General features: G+C 39.5%; 1 protein-coding gene across 3 annotated transcripts; it reads left to right on the top strand.

Moving 5' to 3' along the window:
• The first annotated feature begins 75 nt into the window (after positions 1-75).
• Positions 76-19,469, top strand: Slc35a5 (solute carrier family 35 member A5). 3 transcript variants are annotated; one of them, XM_055625122.1, is made up of 7 exons: positions 76-301; positions 1,046-1,231; positions 6,936-7,034; positions 8,026-8,156; positions 11,857-11,924; positions 15,935-16,715; positions 18,059-19,469. In XM_055625122.1, exons 2-7 carry the CDS (start codon positions 1,066-1,068, stop codon positions 18,122-18,124), a joined length of 1,311 nt encoding a protein of 436 aa, XP_055481097.1. In that variant the 5' UTR covers positions 76-301; positions 1,046-1,065; the 3' UTR covers positions 18,125-19,469. The 3 variants fall into 3 exon arrangements, with proteins under 3 accessions (XP_055481097.1, XP_055481095.1, XP_055481096.1); XM_055625120.1 differs by having other exon boundaries at positions 8,023-8,156; XM_055625121.1 differs by lacking the exon at positions 76-301 and adding an exon at positions 310-536 and having other exon boundaries at positions 8,023-8,156.
• The last annotated feature ends 1,695 nt before the right edge of the window (positions 19,470-21,164 follow it).

The raw sequence follows: 21,164 nt of genomic DNA, 5'->3' as shown, positions 1-21,164 counted from the left end.
AGTAGGCCCGCGGGGGGCGGGACCGGCCGCTCCTCGCTCCGGACCGCCCCCCGGAAGCGCCGAAACGAGCGCGCCTGCGCAATGGGCGCGCGGGCGGCGGCTTCCCTCCCGGGGGTCCTCAGCTTTGTGGTCCAGCCGCGGAGGCCGGCTGCAGAAGGGATTTTTCCCCCTCTGTTTCCGGCTCATAGTTTCCCCACCAATGGGCCTTGAAAACCCACTGCTGCTACTACGGAGCTAGGCAGTCACTATCTCAGCTCTATGATGTCCGTTCTTCCACTAGAACCTTCCCTGAGCGACTGAGGTAACCGCGCCCCGCCGGCAGATTGATGCTCCAGAGCGTGAGGGTCGAGGGCGCCGCCGGCTGCTCCCATTGCGCATGTGTGGGAGGGTTTCCCTGACAGCGAGAGAAACCTGGCCGTGGTGGAGGGGTGCCGACCCCTTGGCCTTCCGTCCGCTTGCGCCAGCCGGTCTCTAGTTTGGACTTCTGTCTGCGGTCCTCAGCGACTCTCTGTGCCCATCTTACCTGTACGCTTTGGGCAAGTATTTACCCTGCCTGGAGTACCGTGGCCACCTGTCATAAAAGACTGACCAGTTAGGCTCACTGACTTAAGATGAGCCTTCTGTTCCTATCCTAGTTCAGTTGGTCCTTAGCCGTGTCTCAGCGACTGGCACCGTGGTCGTTACTGTAAAAGAATCATTCCCGGCAAGCTCTTCCTACTGAGAAGGAAGAGCTGCTACTGAGAGTAAACCAAGAAAGAAAAAAAAAAAAAAAAGCGATTACAAAATTCTGGAGCAAAGTAATTACAAATAACTGCTTTTCAGCAGTCCCAAACTGTCAGTTACTCACTCCCTATCTTATTTCCAAACCGGCCAGCCCCGTTCTATCTCGAGAATCTCCTATCAGATTTTGGCAGTGTGGATCATTTCCTTAAAGTTTTCTCTGTTCTCTGCTGTCTTAGTTTTGATCTAGTCATGGCCAAACACCTACAGGCTTCCTGTTGTGTTCTGCACAGTCTACAGTATTTGCATTGTGCTTAATCCTTAGGTCTACCAACAGGGTTGCTCATGAAACTGTTCTTTTTAAGACAATTAAAACCCAGTGGAATGGAAGGAAAATGCGTCAGGCGTCCTGCGTTAGGCCCATCAGCGCTGTACACATTCCTGCTAGGTGTTACATTCATTACTTTAAGTTCAAGTCGCATCTTACTGGTAAAGTATTCTGCCAATGAAGGTGAGTTAAAATGTGGATGCTCATGGATTAGTTTTAATCACTTGTCTGCGGGGTCCTTGCGAATAAATTATAGGTGATACCTTTTAAAGTACTATGTTTTGGGTGGATGATAAAGTGTATTTAACTTTTATGTTTTAACCTTGTATTCCTTGGCAAGATTTTTTTTTTTTTTTTTTTTTACCATGGATGAAATTTCGATCATTCAAGTGCAAAATAAAAACACAGTATATCATGACATATGATTATTACTTCATCCAACATGTATTTCTGGATCTCTGGCAAAACGTACAATTGTAGCTTATTTGGAAATACAATATGTTTATTTGGTTTCTTGACATTTGTGAGTCAATATAGTTATTTTATCAAGGGTACAGTAAAAATTAAAAGTTTAGTGCATGCATACTTAAGACTCAAATCTTGTAGTTTTTTTTTTTATTGTAAGGATTTATACAAATACTTAATTCCACAAAACTGCACAGGTTACGTCTTAACTGTTGACAGCTATAAAATCATGACATCATGACTTTTAGTGGTCTACTTGGGTCTCCTATGTGTGAATGTAAGTTTTAAATTCAGTTAATATTTACCTTTCAGGCCATAGGCTAAGTTTTTATAGTCTATTATTTTCTTTCCTTGTTGCCCTAACAAAAATACTTGGCCAAAACAGGTTAAGGCAGGGAAAGTTTACTTTGGCTCACTGAGAGTTCATCTTGGCAGGGAGGCCGTGGCAGCAGACGCTTGTAGTACACTCAGATGGTATCCACAAGCATCAAGCAAGAAGAGGTGGCTCAGCACTAAAGAACACTGGCTCCTCTTTTCAGAATATATAAGTTCAGTTCCCAACATCCACATGGTGATTCAAAACTGACTGTAACTGCAGTCCAGAGAGCTGAAATGTACTCCCCAAACCCAAATCTTCTAACTACATTTCTTCCACTATATTTTCTCTACCTAGCTATAATCCTTCAAATAATTTATTCTAGACTCTAGAACATTAGTCCCAGTAATTTAGCATGGCATATGAAGCCCTCTACTGGCCTCCATGATGCACATACATGCAAGCAAAACACCCATTCACATAATACAAAGGAAAAATATTTTAAAATGTTTTTTTAAAAGAGACACTGAACTCACTTTCACCTTCTTAGTCTAAGACACCCACCCTCCACCCCCCAGCTCATGAAATGCTAATTCCCATAGTTAAGGTGGGTCATCCCCCCTCAACTATTCTAATTAACATAATCCCTTACAGGCATGCCTAGAAGCTAACCCAATCTAGATAATTTCTCATGGGTGTGACCAGAGGCCCAGTCTCCTAAACGATTCTAGATCCTTGGTAATATTAGCCATCATAATAGTAGAGTTCAAAGTGCATAAGATACATACCATGTCCTTAAGAACTGGGTTTATTAGAAGAGATAAACATGTAAAAACATTATAGACGTTTGTTGTAAGACATGTAATAAAAGGACTGTGTCCAAGATGCAGAGATAGTCTATGAAAAAGTAATGAGTGTATCGTGGATAAGATGGTCAGTAGTGCATAGGAAGCAAGGGACACTTTTCTGACTAGATGATAGTTGATTCACCAGAAGACCAGGGATGTAGGGTATTGGATCAAACACAACTTATAAAAAGGAACAGAGGCAAAAGAACAAAGGGAGTTGGGGGAGAACATGTAGTTAAGAATTATTAGGCAAAGACAGGCATGGCTTCGCACGCCTGTTATCCCAGCACTTGGGAAGCAGACACAGATGGATCTCTGAATTCAAAGTAGTCTGGTCTACAAAGCAAGTCCAGGACAGGCAAGGTTACACAGAGAAACCTTATCTCAGGAAAAAAAGAAAAATTATTGGGCGATGGTGGCACACACCTTTAATTCTAGAACTTGGGAGGCAGAGGCAAGGAGATCCTCTGTGAGTTCTTCAATGCTATCCTGATCTGTAGAGTGAGTTCCAGAACAGCCAAGGCTACACACAGAGAAACTCTAGTTTCAAACAAACAAAAAATAATTATGGAGCAAAGCATTTAAAATGTTGAATCAAAAAAGGGAGTTTGAATAGAGAGAGAAGTAACACATTGTTAAGGACTCCATATGCCGTGCTATGTTTGACACCTGAGGGTCTAGGCAATTAAATACTTGAAGGATTATAGTGGAGTGCCAGTAGACTGAAAGAAGGCTAGTTAGTTAGAAAATTATTGAAAGTCAAGCCACAGGCGCTGAAGACTAATTAACCCTGCTGTTAGAATATAGAGGATAGTGTCAGGGAATATTCAAAACACAGAAAAAATATGTAATTGGACAGTGTGCTAAATGTGAGAATTAAAGGAGATACAATACTGGATGTTCAAATTTTTCTGGTTCAAGTTGCAAGTAGGTTGATAGTGTTTTTAGCTGAAATATAGGGACTGTTATTAGGAAAAGTAATTTGGATCAAATTTGAGAAAAAAAATTAGTCTTGTTATTTACCTTCCATGAGTCCAAGAAATATGTCCTATTTACTGCAATGTCTTATAGTGACTGACATGAATGTACATAGAGAAAATGCCGAATAACGGAGTAAAAGGAGGTAGTTACTCACAGATGTATTTAGTGATCTCTAACCTAAATGTTGCAAGATGTAGATCTCAATTATTGTCGAATTAATATTTAAGACTCTAGAAGCAGCAGCTAGTACAGATGAGAAAACAAGAAAAGTGGGAATTACATTTAAGCAGAATGCCAACATTTTGAACAACAGTATGCCAGGGTCACAACATTTGATGGTTTTAATCCCAGGATTTAGGAGGTGAAGGCAGGAGGATCACAGGAGGCAAGAGAAGTCCAAGAGTGTTCTACATACAAAGCTTTCTAGTGGTCTGGGAGAGACAGGATTAGGAACAGGAAGATAATTGAGGACCCTCCCCCCATCACATTTTAGTTCTTTTGTTGCTATGAATATAAAAGAACTAGCAAAAGTAACTTAAGGAAGGGACAGTTTATTTCAGTTTACAGTGTGGGCAGATAAAGTGCATCTTGGCAGGGAAAGCATGAAGGTAGGAGTGAGGCAGCTGGCCATTCTGAATCCACAAGAAGCAGGAAGATCCTATCAGACAGTCCAGTCTTTTCTTTTCCCTTCTTAGTCTGGACCCAAGGTTTTAGGGTAGTTTACACATTCAGGGTGGTTTTTCCCTCATGTAAACCTCTCTGGAAACATTCCCGCAAATGCCTAGAGGCATTTCTCAGGGGATTTTTTACATCTAATAAAAATGACAATGAATATTAACCATAAGAGATAAAACAAAATTGCTATACCTTGTAAAGATATGGCTTAAAACAATTCTAATAGCATTTGTAACTAGAAGATATTTGGCTATCAGAAAATGAGTAATTTGATTCAGATGGTATTGGCACACACCTTTAATCCCAGCGCTTGGGAGGCAGAAGAGAAGGAGCTCTGAGTTTGACCCAGCCTGGTCTGCAGAGCTAGTTTCTGGCACAGCCAAGGATACACAAAAAAACCCTATCTCGGAAATACAAAAACAAAAAATGGAAAGAAAAATGAGTAATTTGAGTACAGTGGTAGAGTAAGAAACTCAATGTATTTTAACTGATTAGGTGTTATGGGGAAGAGAATGTATGATAAGTCCTGGTGTCTTACATTTTATTTATCAAATTTAAAGCTTTCTGGATGCTAAAAGTAGGAAGTCAGATTAATAGGGGAATAAAGGAGCTATGCGGAGTCAAAGTAAATATTCATTGAAACTAATCCCTGAGAGCGACAGATTTTGACAGGAGAGTAGGCAGATAGTGGGGCCATGGTCCCTTTCTCTGGTACTGGAGGAAAACTGCTAAGTATGTGTACGAGACAAGTGGATTGAGGCTGTTTGGGAGTATCTGTTAGAGGAATGCCAGAAAGAACTAATAAGAGCAAAAGTGGTTTAAAGAACATTGACTAAGTATGGTTTGACTTGTAATCTGAACCTTCTCATTCTCCCTTCCTTCTGTCACATTTTAGTTTGTTTATTTGTAAATCATAAAGATTTTCTGAGGATAACAGTGTGATTTAAGTCTACCTTTGAACTGAGTCAAGGGAGGAGGTATTTGAACCAGACTTTGAATAGTATGTATAATTGAACAAGCAAATAGTTAAATTCAGGTGGACATTTATTAAAGGACAGGTATAGAAATATGACTAAAGCCTGGTCTTTTTGTCATAAGCATTTACTTTCTAAGAATATGGTATCAGCATAATAAACAATTATAATACAGTTTGTCAAGTGCTATTGCAGAGGTAGATAGATTGTGCCTAGAAACAGACAAGTAATCAATTTGGCATATATTGTTCAAGGGAATCTGCAGACAAGAGGGAAAAAGAATCCTGGAGAGAGAAGGCTAGGTTGGCAAGTCCTTCCCCCCCCCCCGCCATGTTTGCCAAGTTTTAATATGACTAATAGAATCAACCAAATGTTCGTAAAGAGAGGGAAATGTGTTTTTAAGATGGTACTTAATAAAGATTCTATTTGTCCTTGTGACTATTATAAAGCAAGTCATCATTAAGTATTTAGAAAAGATGGGTAGTAACTAAGACCTAATCGTGCTAACCACACCTCATTCTTTTTTTTTTTTTTTTTAATTATGCTTTATTCACTTTGTATCCCTCCTGTGGTTCCCTCCCTCCTCCTGTCCCAATCCCTCCCTTCCTCCACCCTCTGCATGCATGCCCCTTCCCAAGTCCACTGATAGGGGAGGTCTTTTTTTCCTTCCTTCTGATCCTAGTCAATTAGGTCTCATCAGGAGTGGCTGCATTGTCTTCTTCTGTGGCCTGGTAATGCTGCTTCCCCCTCAGGGGGAGGTAATTAAAGAGCAGGCCAATCAGTTCATGTCAGGGACAGTCCCTGTTCCTATTACAATGGAACCCACTTGGATACTGAACTTCCATGGGCTACATCTGTGCAGGGGTCTTAGGTTATCTCCATGCTTAGTCCTTGGTTAGAATAGCAGTCTCAGGAAAGACCCCTGTGCTCAGATTTTTTGGTTCTGTTGCTCTCCTTGTGGAGTTCCTGTCCTCTCCAGATCTTACTGTTTCCCACTTCTTTCCTAAGATTCCCTGCACTCTGCCCAAGGGTTGCCCATAAGTCTCAGCATCTGCATTGATAGTCTCTGAAAGGCTCTGCCCTGCAGACTACCACACCTCATTCTTAAGTCAGTAAACTATGCTTTATAAATTGTTTATGGGTGTGGCAACCCACAGTTCCTTTCGCTCAACCTTATAAACAAGAGTCCTTTCTCCCAGCTTAGCATTTATGCCAGAGGTGGGGGAACCAAGCATTGTTCCTGCATGTACTATGATATGAACCAGATTGGAAAATTCTGAGTGAAAGAAATGCCACAGATGAAGCCCACCTTGATTTTTTTTTTTTTAAGGCAAACAAGTCAGGCTTGATGACTTATAAGGTCATCAAAATTCATAAATTTTTATGAGTCAGGTGCTGATTAGTAATTATCTGTTTAGAAGTCAGTCTGTGCCCTCCCATAGAGCTTTCTCTGCCCTTGATCCTAACTTCCCGACATATGTATCCAAAGATTGAGAAAAGCTGTGCCAGCTAGAAGACACTTAATATAATGACTACTAACTTTGATTTTTAAATTTAAAATTTGTTAATGACATGTAAAAACATGCAGAATAAACTTGATAGCTTTAAATTTTCCTATTACATTTCAGAAAACAAGTATGACTATCTTCCTACTACTGTGAATGTATGCTCAGAGCTGATGAAGCTGATTCTCTGTATACTCGTGTCACTCTGTGTTATTAAAAAAGGTAATTACTAAACTGTTGTACATTTGCTACATCACACTATCAAAAAACATTGGAACTCGTGTAATGTTTGTATAATGTAGTCTAGTCCAAGCATAAGTATGTTTTATAGGGAGGGAAACGGGAGCTAAGAAAATGTTACACAGAGTTGTATTGGAAGGAGGGGCGCTCAGAGATTTTCTGCTGTAATTAATGGGATCCTGCCCACTGTTCTGCCTCATCGCTTCTTCCTGAGATGGTTATACTCAATGGGTTTTTATTAATTTTCCATGTTGGTTTCCCAGTTATGGGCTTTGTCACTATAGTTCTACTCTTTCTTTTGTAAGCTAAATGCTTTTAGAGAGCATTAGAATGCTTACATGGAAAGTCTTTGCACAGTCAGCAGTTTCAGTCTGTCATGAGTTCTAGTTAGTTGGTTGCATTTCATAATTTCATGGCATTTGTACATTGCTTGGAGGGCTTACTTTAAACTGTCCCCCTTCTGCATTTTATCTCTATCACAGCATGCCTTCCTAACTTTCTGGAAATCTGGAGTTGGAATAATAGCTAAACCCAGGATTAATAAAAGTTAACCATCTCATAGTCAGTACATATAAAATTTCACTGACTAGTTCCTTTCTCTGATCACCACTTGAGGGGAGAGTGAAAGCATAAAGGCTTCATTCTTCTTTTCTACTTACTCTAACTTGTTGATATCTTGCTTGTATGTTAATGTGGTGTATGTATACAACACAAGTGTATATGGAGTCACCTCCATATACAAGAAGTGATAGTTCTGCTTTGAGTTGGTAGAGAAAAAAGAGATACTAATAAATGCCATATTATCTTTTAGTTCTGCAGACTTGAAGTAACTTACAAAAGCAATTTAATAAAGCTCATTTTATAGAATTCTACCAATAATCAAGTTTAGTGTAGTTTCAATGGAAACAAGCATTCTCAATGAAGATGATTTCTTCATTGCTCTGTATGATTCATATATCTCTTTCTTCAGAAGATCATCAAAGTAGACATTTGAGATGTATTTCCTGGAAGGAATTCTCAAGTTTCATGAAGTGGTCCATTCCTGCTTTCCTCTATTTCCTGGATAATTTGATTGTCTTCTATGTCCTGTCCTATCTTCAGCCCGTAAGTAACAGTATAAATGAGGAAATGCCATTTGGAAGTTAGCCCATAAGTAGCAGTGTAACAGAGGAAATGCCATTGGGAAGTCACAAAAAAGTAAGTCCACAAACCCACCTTACTTGTTCTCATCTCTCACTGGCCTTCCTGAAGTTTTCTAGAACCATCTGAATACTGATTTGCCTGTGTGTGCCAGATCATCACGTTGTTGATGATGCCTGTGCTGGCACTTGGGAGGAGTTTCTCCCAGACACAAGGACTAATTAGCCACCCTGACTGTGTAAATGATCAGCTAGTTATTTTGAGCTATCTTATAATCATTCAAGACCTCCACTCAGACAGTATTAATTCAGAAAATACAGTTGATGGACCTCTCTTTGCCCTGCCTGTTTTAATGTAGTTTATCCAATTACTATGTATGTATTTGTATCCATATTTACTATATGACTTTTCTGGGGTTTTTTTCACATTTATGTATGTGTTTGTGCATGTATGTGGGTACACATGTGCCATGGCACAAAAGTGGAAGTCATAGAACAGCTTGTGGATGTAAGTTTTCTCCTTCCACCATATGGGTCCCAAGATCAAACTCAGGTCATTGGATTTGGCTCTAGGCACCTTTTCCTATCTTGCTGCCCCCTTTTTATGTTAATCCTATCTACAAATTCCTCAAGAGTATGAAACTATCAATTCAACTGATTATCCTAAGAATACTCACTCTGCTACATCTTCTGTATCAATTTGGAAAGGCATTGCTAATCACAGTTAAGTCTTCGGCCTGGGTGGAGACTCATGCATTTTATCCTAGCTAGCGCTTGGAAGGCAGAGGCAAACAGATCTCTGAGTGTTTGAGGTCAGCTTGGTCTGCAGAAGGAGATCTAGGACAGCTAGGGCTGTATAGAGAGACGCTCACTCAAAAAAAAAAAAAAAAAATCAAACTTTACTTCACCACGTAGTCAGCTTGGGTTCCATTGCTTCCTTCCCCAGTATTGCTTAAAGTGAGAACTTTTATTGCCTATATTATATATTAAGTTTTTAAGAAATAATAAATTAACACTTTAATCATAAATAGTATTTTTATTGGCACCGATCCTTTATGTGAAACTTCCCAGATGTGTCTTAGAAACGGATGAGAAGGAGAAAGCAATACACATAGAAGGAACCAGGAGCCTGGCACTGTCTCACACGTGGAAATCTGAGTAACTGGGAAGGCCTTGTTTGCGCTCAGTTTCAATACTTCTATCTATAAAGTAGAAGAAAAAAATACTAAACCAGCTCAAAGGCAGGGACTTGGGCCGCCCGCACACCTGTGTTGCTGTGCTCTGTGGTTGCGTGATAGTAAGTGCTCAGTTCATGTAATGTGCCTTCTTTTATCTTTCCACTTTTTTAGACATCGTAACTCATCACAGCAACACGATAATTCACATTCAGTAATAAACATTACTTATGTTTTACTGGAAATTAACAGATTTCCTGCATGTCCAGTATTAAACAAAGTTGCAACTTCCTTATTCTTCTTCTGTATTTATTGCCTGGGTCTTCCTGATCCGCGATAACTACAAATATTATGTAACAGATTGTATGATTTAGTCTGCATTTCATGTCTAGTTCTACTTAAGGAATTAAATAAAGGTGCATAGAAGCTTTAGGACAAAGAATTATGATTAGATTGATTCTCTGGTGTTAACATAGGAAATGTGTTCAGAATCTGTCAAAGCAGTCAGGCTGACTAGTTGTGTGCATCACACGTTCCTGTGTGGTCGTGATTGCTCAAGGCTACTTCCCTACTCTTAACCAGCCGCTTTCCTCATCATTTCTTCCTCTTCTCCTAACCAGAAGCCACACGCATTTCCATTATAGTGAGATACACTAAAAATATCCATTCATAGTCTCCCACACAAATAATACAGTGATTGGCAAGCTAGAAATGTTGATTGCCCTGATTCGATATGTATGTAATAAATTACTACTTTTAATGACCAGTAAGTACGTACTATTATGTATCTAATTTTTTTTCTTACTGTGTTTTGGTTTTTCAAGACAGGGTTTCTCTATATAGCCTGGGCTATCCTGGACTTGTTTGTAGACTAGGCTGGCCTTGAACTCACAGAGATCCACCTGCCTCTGCCTCCCCGAGTGCTCGGACAACAGTGTGCATCACCACGCCTGTCTATGTCTAATTCTTACTAGAAACCTCAATAGAAAAACATTAGATTTTTACAATTGCTACGAGGTTTGCTCAATTTTACTTTTTTTTTCTTTTAACTCTTGTAGCTGTGTTTCCTGTTATTAGTGGTTGTTTAAGACTTGATAGTCTCTGTTGTTTATTTGATTTCTTGGTGCAGGGTTTTGCTGTCTCAGACTACACAGGAGCTCAAGACTCCTGCATTATTAGCCTTCTAAGTGCTGATACCACATATAGATAACAACACACCTAGTTTCTCTGTGTATTCACCCAAAGTGGTAACAAGAAATAAAGAAAGGTGAATTGTACCATATGATTGTTAAAAAATATTAGTGTTGTCTGATCCATTTATAGGGAACAATCGTAGGATTTCATATATTCTAAGCAACACACACAAAAATAGTAATTTTTAAGAAGTCTGTACCTATAAGATATGATAAACATAATGAAATCTATACACCTAAAAATGATAATCAAGAGAGTGGACACGGGGTAAGATGATCAGTCCTCATTTAGAAAGACAGATGGGATGTGCATTGAACGTATGACAGGAGTCTACTGCAGAAGGCATCTGAAAGACTCTACCTAGCAGTGTTTTCAAAGCAGATACTAAGACTCATGACCAAACCTTCGGCAGAGTACAGGGAATCATATGAAAGAAGGGGAGTTAGTCTGATGGGGAAAGGATAGGAGCTCCACAAGGACCAAATATATCTGGGCACAGGGACTTTTCTGAAACTGACATTCAACCAAGGACCATGTATGGATATAACCTAGAACCTCTGCTCGGATGTAGCCCGTGGTAGCTCAGTAACCAATTGGTTTCCCTTAGTAAGGGGAACAAGGACTATCTCTAATAGAAACTCAATGGCTGGCTCTTTGACCTCCCCACCCCCCAAGGGAGAAGCAGTTCTGTTAGGCCACAGAGAAGAGCTTTGCAGCCAGTCCTGAAGATATCTGATAAAACAGGGTCAGATGAAGGGGGAGGAGGTCCCCCCCATCAGTGGACTTGGAAAGGGGCAGGGAGGAGATGAGGGAGGAAGGGTGGGATTGGGAGGGAATGAGGAAACGGGATACAGCTGGGAAACAGAGTTAATAAAATTTAACTGATAAGAAAAAAATAAAATTTAATAAAAAAGAAAACTAAAAAAGAAAAAAAAAGAAGTCTGTAAAGGGCTTTGACAGCTGCTTTAAAAACAAACAAACAAAAAAAAAACCAGTGTGCTTCATAGCGTGGTAACTTGTTTCTAAACCTAAACCTTTAGAATTTGTATTTCTTAATCTGCTTATACAGATCATTTAGACAGGCATTGCCCAAACTTAAACATATATAACTTGATCATAACCGCATAAATTTAACAAGCAATAAAAACAGAATTTAATCCCCCAGTGAAACAGCTGCCCTAATAACCACTTTGCTTTGTAACTAAAAGGCTTTTGTATCAGGTGAACTAGCAAGCTGAGAAGTTGTGAGGTCAGTGCTTTGCTTGGATTGTAATTCTATCTTCCTTTTCTTTCTAGGCCATGGCTGTTATCTTCTCGAATTTTAGCATTATAACAACAGCTCTTCTATTCAGGATAGTGCTGAAGTAAGTAATTGACGGTGGAAGCATATATCATCCTTAAAGTAGGCCAGTCTGGCTTTAATAATTTACCCAGAATGCTGAGCCCACAGAACCCATATGCCAAGATCTTATTTCTAGTTAGCCTTATATACTAGATACCTTGTTCATCCAATGTGGAAAGCAGCTAGCTCTAGTGCTGTTTAAATCCCCTGCCATCAGGTATATGAAATATCTTGAACTTCTCAAAAGTGAGGTATTTGATTACTATTTATTGGTATTTTAATTTTTAGTGTTTTTTTTTTTAATGTTTGTTTTGTGACAAGGTCTCACTTTGTATCCCAGAATAGCCTTGAACTCATAGTCAGGCTGCTTTAACCTCCCAAGTGCTAAGATTAGTAGCCACATCATTGAGCTTGCATAGGTCTTATGTATGCTCTCACAGTTGGTGAGTTCATATCTACATCTGCTCTGCTGTGTCCAGATGACACTATTTCCTTGAAATTATTCACCACCTCTGGCTCTCACATTCTTTCTGTCACCTCTTCCCTAGTCAGCCCTAAGCCTTGGGAGGAGGGAATGTGATATAAATATCCCGTTTATAGCTGACCATTCAGCAGACAATCCCTTATTCTCTGAACTTTAACGACTTATGGGTCTTTATGTTAATCACCATCTAGTCCAAAAACAAAAAAAAAAAAAAATTCTCTGATGAGGGTTAAAAGATAGCCCACTGATAAGGGTTAAAAGTCATCAGATGTAGCCCATGGCAGCTCAGTATCCAAGTGAGTTTCCTAGTAAGGGGAACAGGGATTGTCTCTGACATGAACTCAGTGGCTGGCTCTTTAAATCCCCAAGGGAGGAACAGCCTTGCCATGCCACAAGGGGGATGAGGCAGCCAGTCCTGGTGATAACTGATAAGCTAGGGTCAGCTAAAACGGGAGAAGGACCTCCCCTATCCGTGGACTTGGAAAGGAGCATAGGAGGAGATAAGGGACGGAGGGTGGGATTGGGAGTGGAGGAGGGATGGAACTACAGCTGGGATACAAGGTGAATAAACTGTAATTAATATAAAAAGTAAAAATTTAATTTAAAAAAAGTCATTAGGAGTCCAGATCTCCAACATAAATGTAGCAAGATGTGCATCATGGTCACTGTGGGTTCCCTAATAACCCAAGTAGAGGCTGTCTCTAACTCTGTTGCCTGCCTTTGAATTCCCAAGCTGCCTTGTCTGGCCTCAGTGGGAGAAGACTGGCTTAGTCCTGTTGTGACTTGAAGTGCCAGGATGGGTTTGTATCTCTTAGGGGCCTGCCCTTTTCTCAGAAGAAGGAGCGATAGAGGAAAGGGGGCATGAGGGAAGGACTGGGAGGAGAGAAGGAAGGGGCCTGGGATCAGGCTGTAAAGTAATTAAATAAATAAAATAAAATTCTAAAATATCCATAAACTGTATGTAAGAGAAACAATGATATTTGTCTAAGACTGGCTTAATTTATATACTATGATTATTCCAGTTATATCCAATATTTTGATTTATTGATTTAAAAATGATTTATTTTTTCTTTATCAATAAAAGCTGCACTGCATATATACCAAAGAAAAAAAAAAGCCCATTTAACAGAATAATAGCAGTAGATACTCCTCTAGGGCCCATGACCTATCTAGCCACCCGTTCTTGGCCCTGATAACAGTGCTACATATGGGTTTCAGCTTGTGGAGTGGGCCTTAAAAACAGTCAGAAGAGGTTGGCTACCCTATGACATTTGTGTCACTATTGTATTAGTGGTCATGTATTGCCAAGCTGACAGTTATTGTATTTTTCAGAGCTCACAGCTAGGTAAGGTTGAGGATTACTTTTCTCAGTTAGTTTACTTTTTCCTTCTGATAGCTTGCATAACGTCTTTGAGCTCTCTGAAAGCTATCCAGTATAAAGCTTCCATAGAAGTCAGGAAATAGTACAGAGCCGTAGGACAATGATGAATGAGAGATCTTGAAGAAGAAGAGCTAGAACATAGTGGCACAAGAGTTAAAGGGGGATAAGGGAAGGAAAAGGGTTAAATTGAGTGGAGGATTGAAGAACCTGTTAGACAGTGACTAACATGAAAGACCTTTCAAAAGAGTCATATGGAAACTACTGTAGACATGTATGTGAGTCTACATAGAGTTGCCCAGTAATGTGACAATACCCCAACTAGTGTCGAGTGCGAAAAGGCAAGTGTCAGGAAGGGATTCTCTCTTCTGACTTGTTGGCCAGTGATGCCACCCAGTTATTTTTTTGTCAACTTGACACAAGCTGGATTTATCTCGGAAGAGAAACTTCAGTTTGAGAAAATACCTCCATCGGATTTCCTGAAGGCAAGTCTTCAGGAACGTTTTCTTGATTAATGATTCATAAGGAAATGGGAGGGCCCAGATCACTGCCAGCAGTGCTACTCTTTGGCAGGTGGTCCTGGATGGTAGAAGAAGGCAGTCATTTTCTCCAAAAGTACTTATTTGACAATTCTTTATCATTTCTTACAACTCTGTATTCCTAGGCACTCACTCAGAAATGTATCTTGTGTCATTTTCTTGAGAAAGCAGTTAGGTGAATCTTTTCATTGTTTTATTCTCTGCTTTGCTTTAATATCACTAAAGACAGTAGAAACATAATAAAACTGAGCTTACCTGACACAATTTAATGTAATTGCTCACTTAATAGATAAGTTAATAATGGTAAATTGTGTATAGTTACCCCTAAGAAGCCACAGAATTTGTTCTAAAAGGCCAAAAATTATGTGCAAACATGTGAGCAGGCATGATATACGTCTGTGCTGCTTCCTAAGTTAGCGTACGCATTTAGCAGTTTTCACAGAATGAAGCTGTAGAATGGATGTCAGACTCATCATTCCACATATGTCCTGGGAGTTTAGAGCAGGTCTTAAAAGTTGTAGCTATTTAGGAGGAAGAAAGGGATAACACAAATCTTCTTCTTGTCTCATAAACATGTGAGCAGGTAAGTCATTTGTGTGTCACTTAGCTCTTTCGCAGAGCAGGAATTGCCTATCCTTCCCTAGGTGCTCAAAAACACTTATTACTCCCAGTTCTCACTCTTACACTTCCTGCTTTTCTTGGCTTTCCCCATCTTCTGCTGATGACCTGCTCCTTGCAGACTGTTCCAGCCCGAGAGAGAGCTGCGTTTTCTTCTCTGTTGCCTTTGCATAGATGCCTCTCTACAAGTGTCCCTCCTTCCCCAGTATACTCCGTGGATCATCTGTCTCACCTTCTGCCATCACTTAGCTCCATGGCTCTGTCCTGGTTATATGTAAGCTCCCTGAGAGGGAGGTCAAATTTTTATCAGCCTAGTTTGCCTGTTTGTTACATGTTTTTTGAACTGAGTAAGTTGACAAGTAGAATAATTGTGCATATATTCCACAAATTTACTCTCAGGCAAAGCAAGTAATAAAGCTTTGTTGGGTTTTATAAGCAGAAATACCACCCAAAATAATTTTTCTTTTACTTATTTTCCATTACTTTTGCTATTTGGTGGCTTATTATTAGGCTCTTGACCCAGCAGCTAATGTCCTTAAAAATTTTGTATGTCATGAAGTCCTTTGAGAAAAGTCTAGTTTCCTTTTGGAAAATTTATCTGCATCAGTTACTAAAGTTTATCCATACTGCTTTTTCTGATTCTTTGAAACTGAGCTAAAGTACTCTGTCAGAATTTACAGTTTATTAAAATAAAAATCACTGTGCTGTAGAGATCTGAAATAGCCCTGGAAGACAGCTGTGTTACAGCTGTACATGCAAAGGTGATCTGTAGGAAGAAGTTAAGCATATCCTTATGGCACTCTGAAAGTGGATAGAGGGGTCAGGTTTGAGACACAGGCCTGTCAAGTTTATAGTGCACTTGAGTTGTGGGGAATGCTAGCAACCGTGTATAGTTTATTCAGCCCAAGTATTCAAGTTTCTGAATTTTCAATAGAACAATTAATGGGGAGTGGGAGTGGGAATGAAGTGGAAAAAAAATGCGGTAAAATCTTACTTTCTCCCTCTTTGAATAGGCGGCATCTGAACTGGATACAGTGGGCTTCCCTCCTGATTCTGTTTTTGTCTATTGTTGCCCTAACTGCCAGTACCAAAACGTCACAGCATGACTTGGCAGGACATGGATTTCATCACGATGCCTTCTTCACCCCATCCAATTCCTGCCTTAATTTCAGGAGAGAATGTTCCTTAAGAGACAATTGTACAGTGAAGGAGTGGACTTTCACAGAATTCAAGTGGAACACCACAGCCAGAGTTTTCAGTCACATCCGTTTGGGCTTAGGCCATATTCTGATCATAGTTCAGTGTTTTATTTCTTCAATGGCCAATATTTATAATGAGAAGATCCTGAAGGAGGGGGCACAGGTCACTGAGAGCATCTTCATACAGAATAGCAAGCTTTATTTCTTCGGCATTGTTTTTAATGGGCTGACCCTGGTCCTTCAGAGCAGTAACCGTGATCAGATTCAGAACTGTGGGTTTTTTTATGGACACAATGCATTTTCAGTGGCCCTTATTTTCGTGACTGCCTTCCAGGGCCTTTCAGTGGCTTTTATCTTGAAATTCTTAGACAACATGTTCCATGTCTTGATGGCCCAGGTGACAACTGTCATCATCACAACAGTGTCCGTCCTGGTCTTCGACTTCAGGCCCTCCCTCGACTTTTTCCTAGAAGCCCCATCAGTTCTTCTCTCCATATTTATTTATAATGCAAGCAAGACTCAGAATGTAGAATGTGCTCCTAGAAAAGAAAGGATCCGAGATCTAAATGGCAGTCTTTGGGAGCGTTCCAGTGGGGTATGTTGTAAATGCACTTTCTGCTCGCTCTTAAATTTAAAACACAATTATTCAAGGAGGTGAATAGCATCAGTTTATCAGAAGGTGTATTAGATCTGTATGACTTACAGACGTCACGCACAGGACTTCTGATCCTGGTAAAGACTAGGTAAACCACAGTGCCTCCAGGATTTTGTGTGTTAATTATGCAATTGCATCACATAGAACTGCAGACGCCAAAGATACTCACTGTACCTTGTCTCGTCCCATCTCCGCTAGATTGATGGGTAGAGAGTGAACTAAATGGTTTATCGACAGTAGGTAAAAGGACTAGTAATGTAACTGTTTATATTACTAGCTTCTAATCCTGGCTTTTTCCACTGCACGTGGTTGGAAAAAGTTAATATTTTACATTGATCAATCATGTGAAATTGAAAACCTGGTACCTTAGTCTTCCTAGTAGTTATCTGTTTATTTCACTAAAAAAAAAAATATTTTTAACAAGAACTATCTCAAATAAGAACATATTCTTAAACATTCAGTTATTCTGAATTTATAATTTTTATTAACACGGAGATGAACTATTTCACATAATGAGTCCATTTTACTCTTTGGGAAAATCTGTCATTTACTAGGTTCATAGCAAACCTCCAGGTGTTGTATCTCTGAGGTTTTGATACAACAGATTTTAAGATTAAAAAAGAAGAAAAGAAAAAGTGTGTCCCAAACATCTGAGTCAGCAAAAGTGCACCCTCAGAAGTCCTGTTCTTTCCGGGTGCTGATAATAACTTCTTTATTATTAAGTTTTAAGCTTACTTTTTAAGGAAAATAAAATCATTTTAAGTACCAAGAACCCTTGGAATCATTCATGGTTCTTTAATCACTTCCCTGCAAGACCAGCAAGTGGTGCCCTTGGTCTGAGTTGAATGCACTTATTTTTTAATTAAAAAAACTTGTTTTAAATTTATTTTATTGTATGTGTACACATTTGTATGCCTTGTGCCCTCAGAGGTAAGAAGGAGACATCAGATTCCCTCAGGGACTAGAGTCACAGGTGATTGTTGTGACATACTATTTGGGTGCTTGGAACCTAACCTGAGTCCTCTGTAAGAGCAATAAGTGCTCTTAACCACTGGGCTGTCTTTCCTGTCCCTCCTCCCCTTTATTTTTTGGTCATCTAATGTATTTCAAACTGTAGCATTTCACCTCTTCAACTTGAGGTTATATTCACAGTTAACAAACAAAAATTCATAATTGAATGAATAACCTTTGATTTATGTATTTAGTAAGACAGTCCTTTAGTAATTGTTGAAGATGAAGCATTTCTAATTCTAACTAAATATTCATTTCGTGTTTCCCTTTAGGATGGAGAGGAGCTGGAAAGACTTACCAAACCCAAGAGTGATGACTCCGAGGACGACACTTTCTAATTGTACCTGGGTGGTTGACAGCTCTCGCAAGCTGTGTTTGCACATTTTCAACATTTGTGGCAATTGTCTTTTCTGATAAACTGATGATGTTCGAAAGCATAATAATCTTTACATGTATCTAACCACTACATGAACAGCTCCATCCAAAACTTAGAGCAGCCACAGGGTGGCAGAGTTCTGAGACATGAACATAGGACTGTGAATAACCCAGTACTTGATGAATCAACAGAATGCATAAGCAGATTTTTCTTCCTCAGCCTCCAGCCTCCAGAAATCATGTTAACTAGACCCTACCCGTACACAAATGGAGACAGTGTGCCAGATACTAATCACTGTGTCATATTGTCTGCCTGTCCTGGTTTCCCCTCGCCCCACCTTCATCATTATAAATATTGTCTATGTTTTCCCTCAAATTTCAAGGCCTTAGCACTAGTCATTTTGCTTTTATTAAAGCAACAAGACTCTAAAATTTTTTGGCTGAAAGACCTAAGTATCTGGCTGTGCCATAGATTTTGGATAACATCCTTTGTGATAAATATTTTTAAAGCTATTCTTCAGAAATAAAATTTCAAATTTAATTTTTTGGAACTTATAAAAAATTGTATTCTTAGTAATTATCTTTTTTTTTTTTTTTTTTGCAGCTTTATTTACATGAAAGTTGGTTGCCAAGTTGTCATGTTACCACTTGCATTTTAAATCACCTAAGCCTTTGTGGATTTGTTTTGTTTACTTCATCTTCCTCAGTTTGTATATTTACAAAATCTTGTCGTCATCACTTTTTGATGTTACATTACTGTGTTGAGAATTAAGTTGTTTTAATTTTTAGTTATTAATTGAACCTTGTAACTGTTAAGTATCTTTATATATAGATTCTAAAATTCTAAAATTCAGAACCTTTATAAGAATCCTTTTGTAAAAACTATAATGACTTTTAATGAAATAGTAGAGTTAGTCTGACAGAGGGCCAGTAATCAGTAAGTCACCTAAAAATAGCTTATACTTACAAGTGCATGGCATGTTTCAAGGTATGTTTGCATGCAGCCAATTGACTCTTTGTTGGTAGAACAATCATGTGACAGGTAATGAAAAAGTCAGAAAATAGAATGATATGTTCCAGCTCCTACAGCTGGATAGTGATAGAAACAAGCTTCAAGCCTGTGTGTTTACAAAGTCATATACTGTAAGTATGAATTACAAGCTACCATGCAGTTTGCACATTCCTTCTTCAAGTTTCCATGTATTTATATTTAAGATATTAGTATTATTGTAATTCACCTGTCTACCCAGAATAATATAACTAGCAGTCACTGCTAAAACTTTTTCATTAAAATAATTACTAGTCTAATCTTGTGTCTGTACTCCTTTTTAATTTTATATTTAACTTTCATTAATTAAACTTTATTCATTTTGTATCCCCACATAAGCCCCTCCTTCCTCCCTTCTCGATCCCACCCTCCCTCCCCGTTCTGCATGCGTGCCCCTCCCCAAGTCCACTGATAGGGGAGGTCCTCCACTCCTTTCTGATCTTAGTCTATCAATTCTCATCAGAAGTGGCTGCATTGTCATCTTCTGTGGCCTGGTAAGGCTGCTCCCCCCTAAGGGGGAGGTGATCAAAGAGCAGGCCAATCAGATTATGTCAGAGGTAGTCCCTCTTCCCATTAGTAGGTAACCCACTTGGACACTGAACTGCCATGGGCTACATCTGTGCAGGGGTTCTAGGTTATCTCCATGAATAGTCCTGGGTTGGAGTATGAGTCTCTGGGAAGTTCCCTGTGTTCAAATTATCTTGTTCTGTTGCTCTCCTTGTGGAGTTCCTGTCCTCTCCAGCTCTTAGTATTTCCCACTTCTTACATAAAATTCCATTCACTCTGCCCGACAGTTGGCCATCAGGCTCAGCATCTGCTTTGACAGTCTGCAGGGCAGAGGCTTTCAGAGGCCCTCTGTGGCAGGTTCCAAGGTTGTTTACTGTTTTCTTCTGGCTTTCAGAGGCCCTCTGTAGCAGGTTCCTAGGTTGTATCCTGTTTTCTTCTTTTGATGTCCATCCTCTTTGCCTTTCAGGATGGGGATTGAACATTTTAGTTAGGCTCCTCTCTTTTGCTTAGTTTGTTTAGATGTACCGATTTTAGTGGGTTTACCCAACGTTGTATGTTTATATGAGTGAGTATATACCGTGTGTGTCTTTTTGCTTCTGGGACAACTCACTCAGGATGATCCTTTCCAGGTCCCACCATTTACCTACAAATTTCATGATTTCCTTATTTTTCATTGCTGAGTAATAATCCATTGTATAGATGTACCACAGTTTCTGTATCCATTCTTCAGTTGAGGCGCATCTGGGCTGTTTCCAGCTTCTAGCTATTACAAATAAAGCTGCTACAAACATGGTTGAGCAAATGTCCTATTTGTGTACTTGAGCCTCTTTTGAATATATGCCTAGGAGTGGTATGGCTGGACCTTGAGGGAGCGCTATTCCTAGTTGAGAAAGCGCCAGATTGATTTCCAGAGTGGTTGTACAAGTTTACATTCCCACCAGCAGTGGAGAAGGGTTCCCCTTTCTCCACAACCTCTTCAGCATGTGTTGTCACTTAAGTTTTTGATCTTGGCCATTCTGATGGGTGTAAGGTGAAATCTCAGGGTTGTTTTGATTTGCATTTCCCTAATGGCTAATGAGGTTGAGCATTTCTTTAAGTGCTTCTCTGCCATTCCATATTCCTCTACAGAGAGTTCTCTGTTTAGCTCTGTTTCCCATTTTTTAAGTGGATTACTTGGTTTGCTGCTTTTCAGCTTCTTTAGTTCTTTATATATACTGGATATGAGTCCTCTGTCAGATAAAGGGTTGGTGATGATTCTTTCCCAATCTGTAGGCAGTCGCTTTGTTTTGATGATGGTGTCCTTTGCTTTACAGAAGTTTTCAGTTTCATGAGGTCCCATTTATTGACTGTTGATCTTAGAGCCTGTGCTGTTGGTGTTCTGTTCAGGAAGTTGTCTCCTGTACCAATGAGTTCAAGGCTCTTCCCCACTTTTTCTTCTAACCGATTTA

The sequence above is a fragment of the Psammomys obesus genome, unplaced genomic scaffold (assembly GCF_907164565.1).
Source record: "Psammomys obesus unplaced genomic scaffold, mPsaObe1.curated_primary_1811, whole genome shotgun sequence".
Lineage (NCBI taxonomy): Eukaryota > Metazoa > Chordata > Mammalia > Rodentia > Muridae > Psammomys > Psammomys obesus.
The sequence above is the reverse complement of the archived record's forward strand: the minus strand, read 5'-3'. Positions and strand labels throughout refer to the sequence as shown.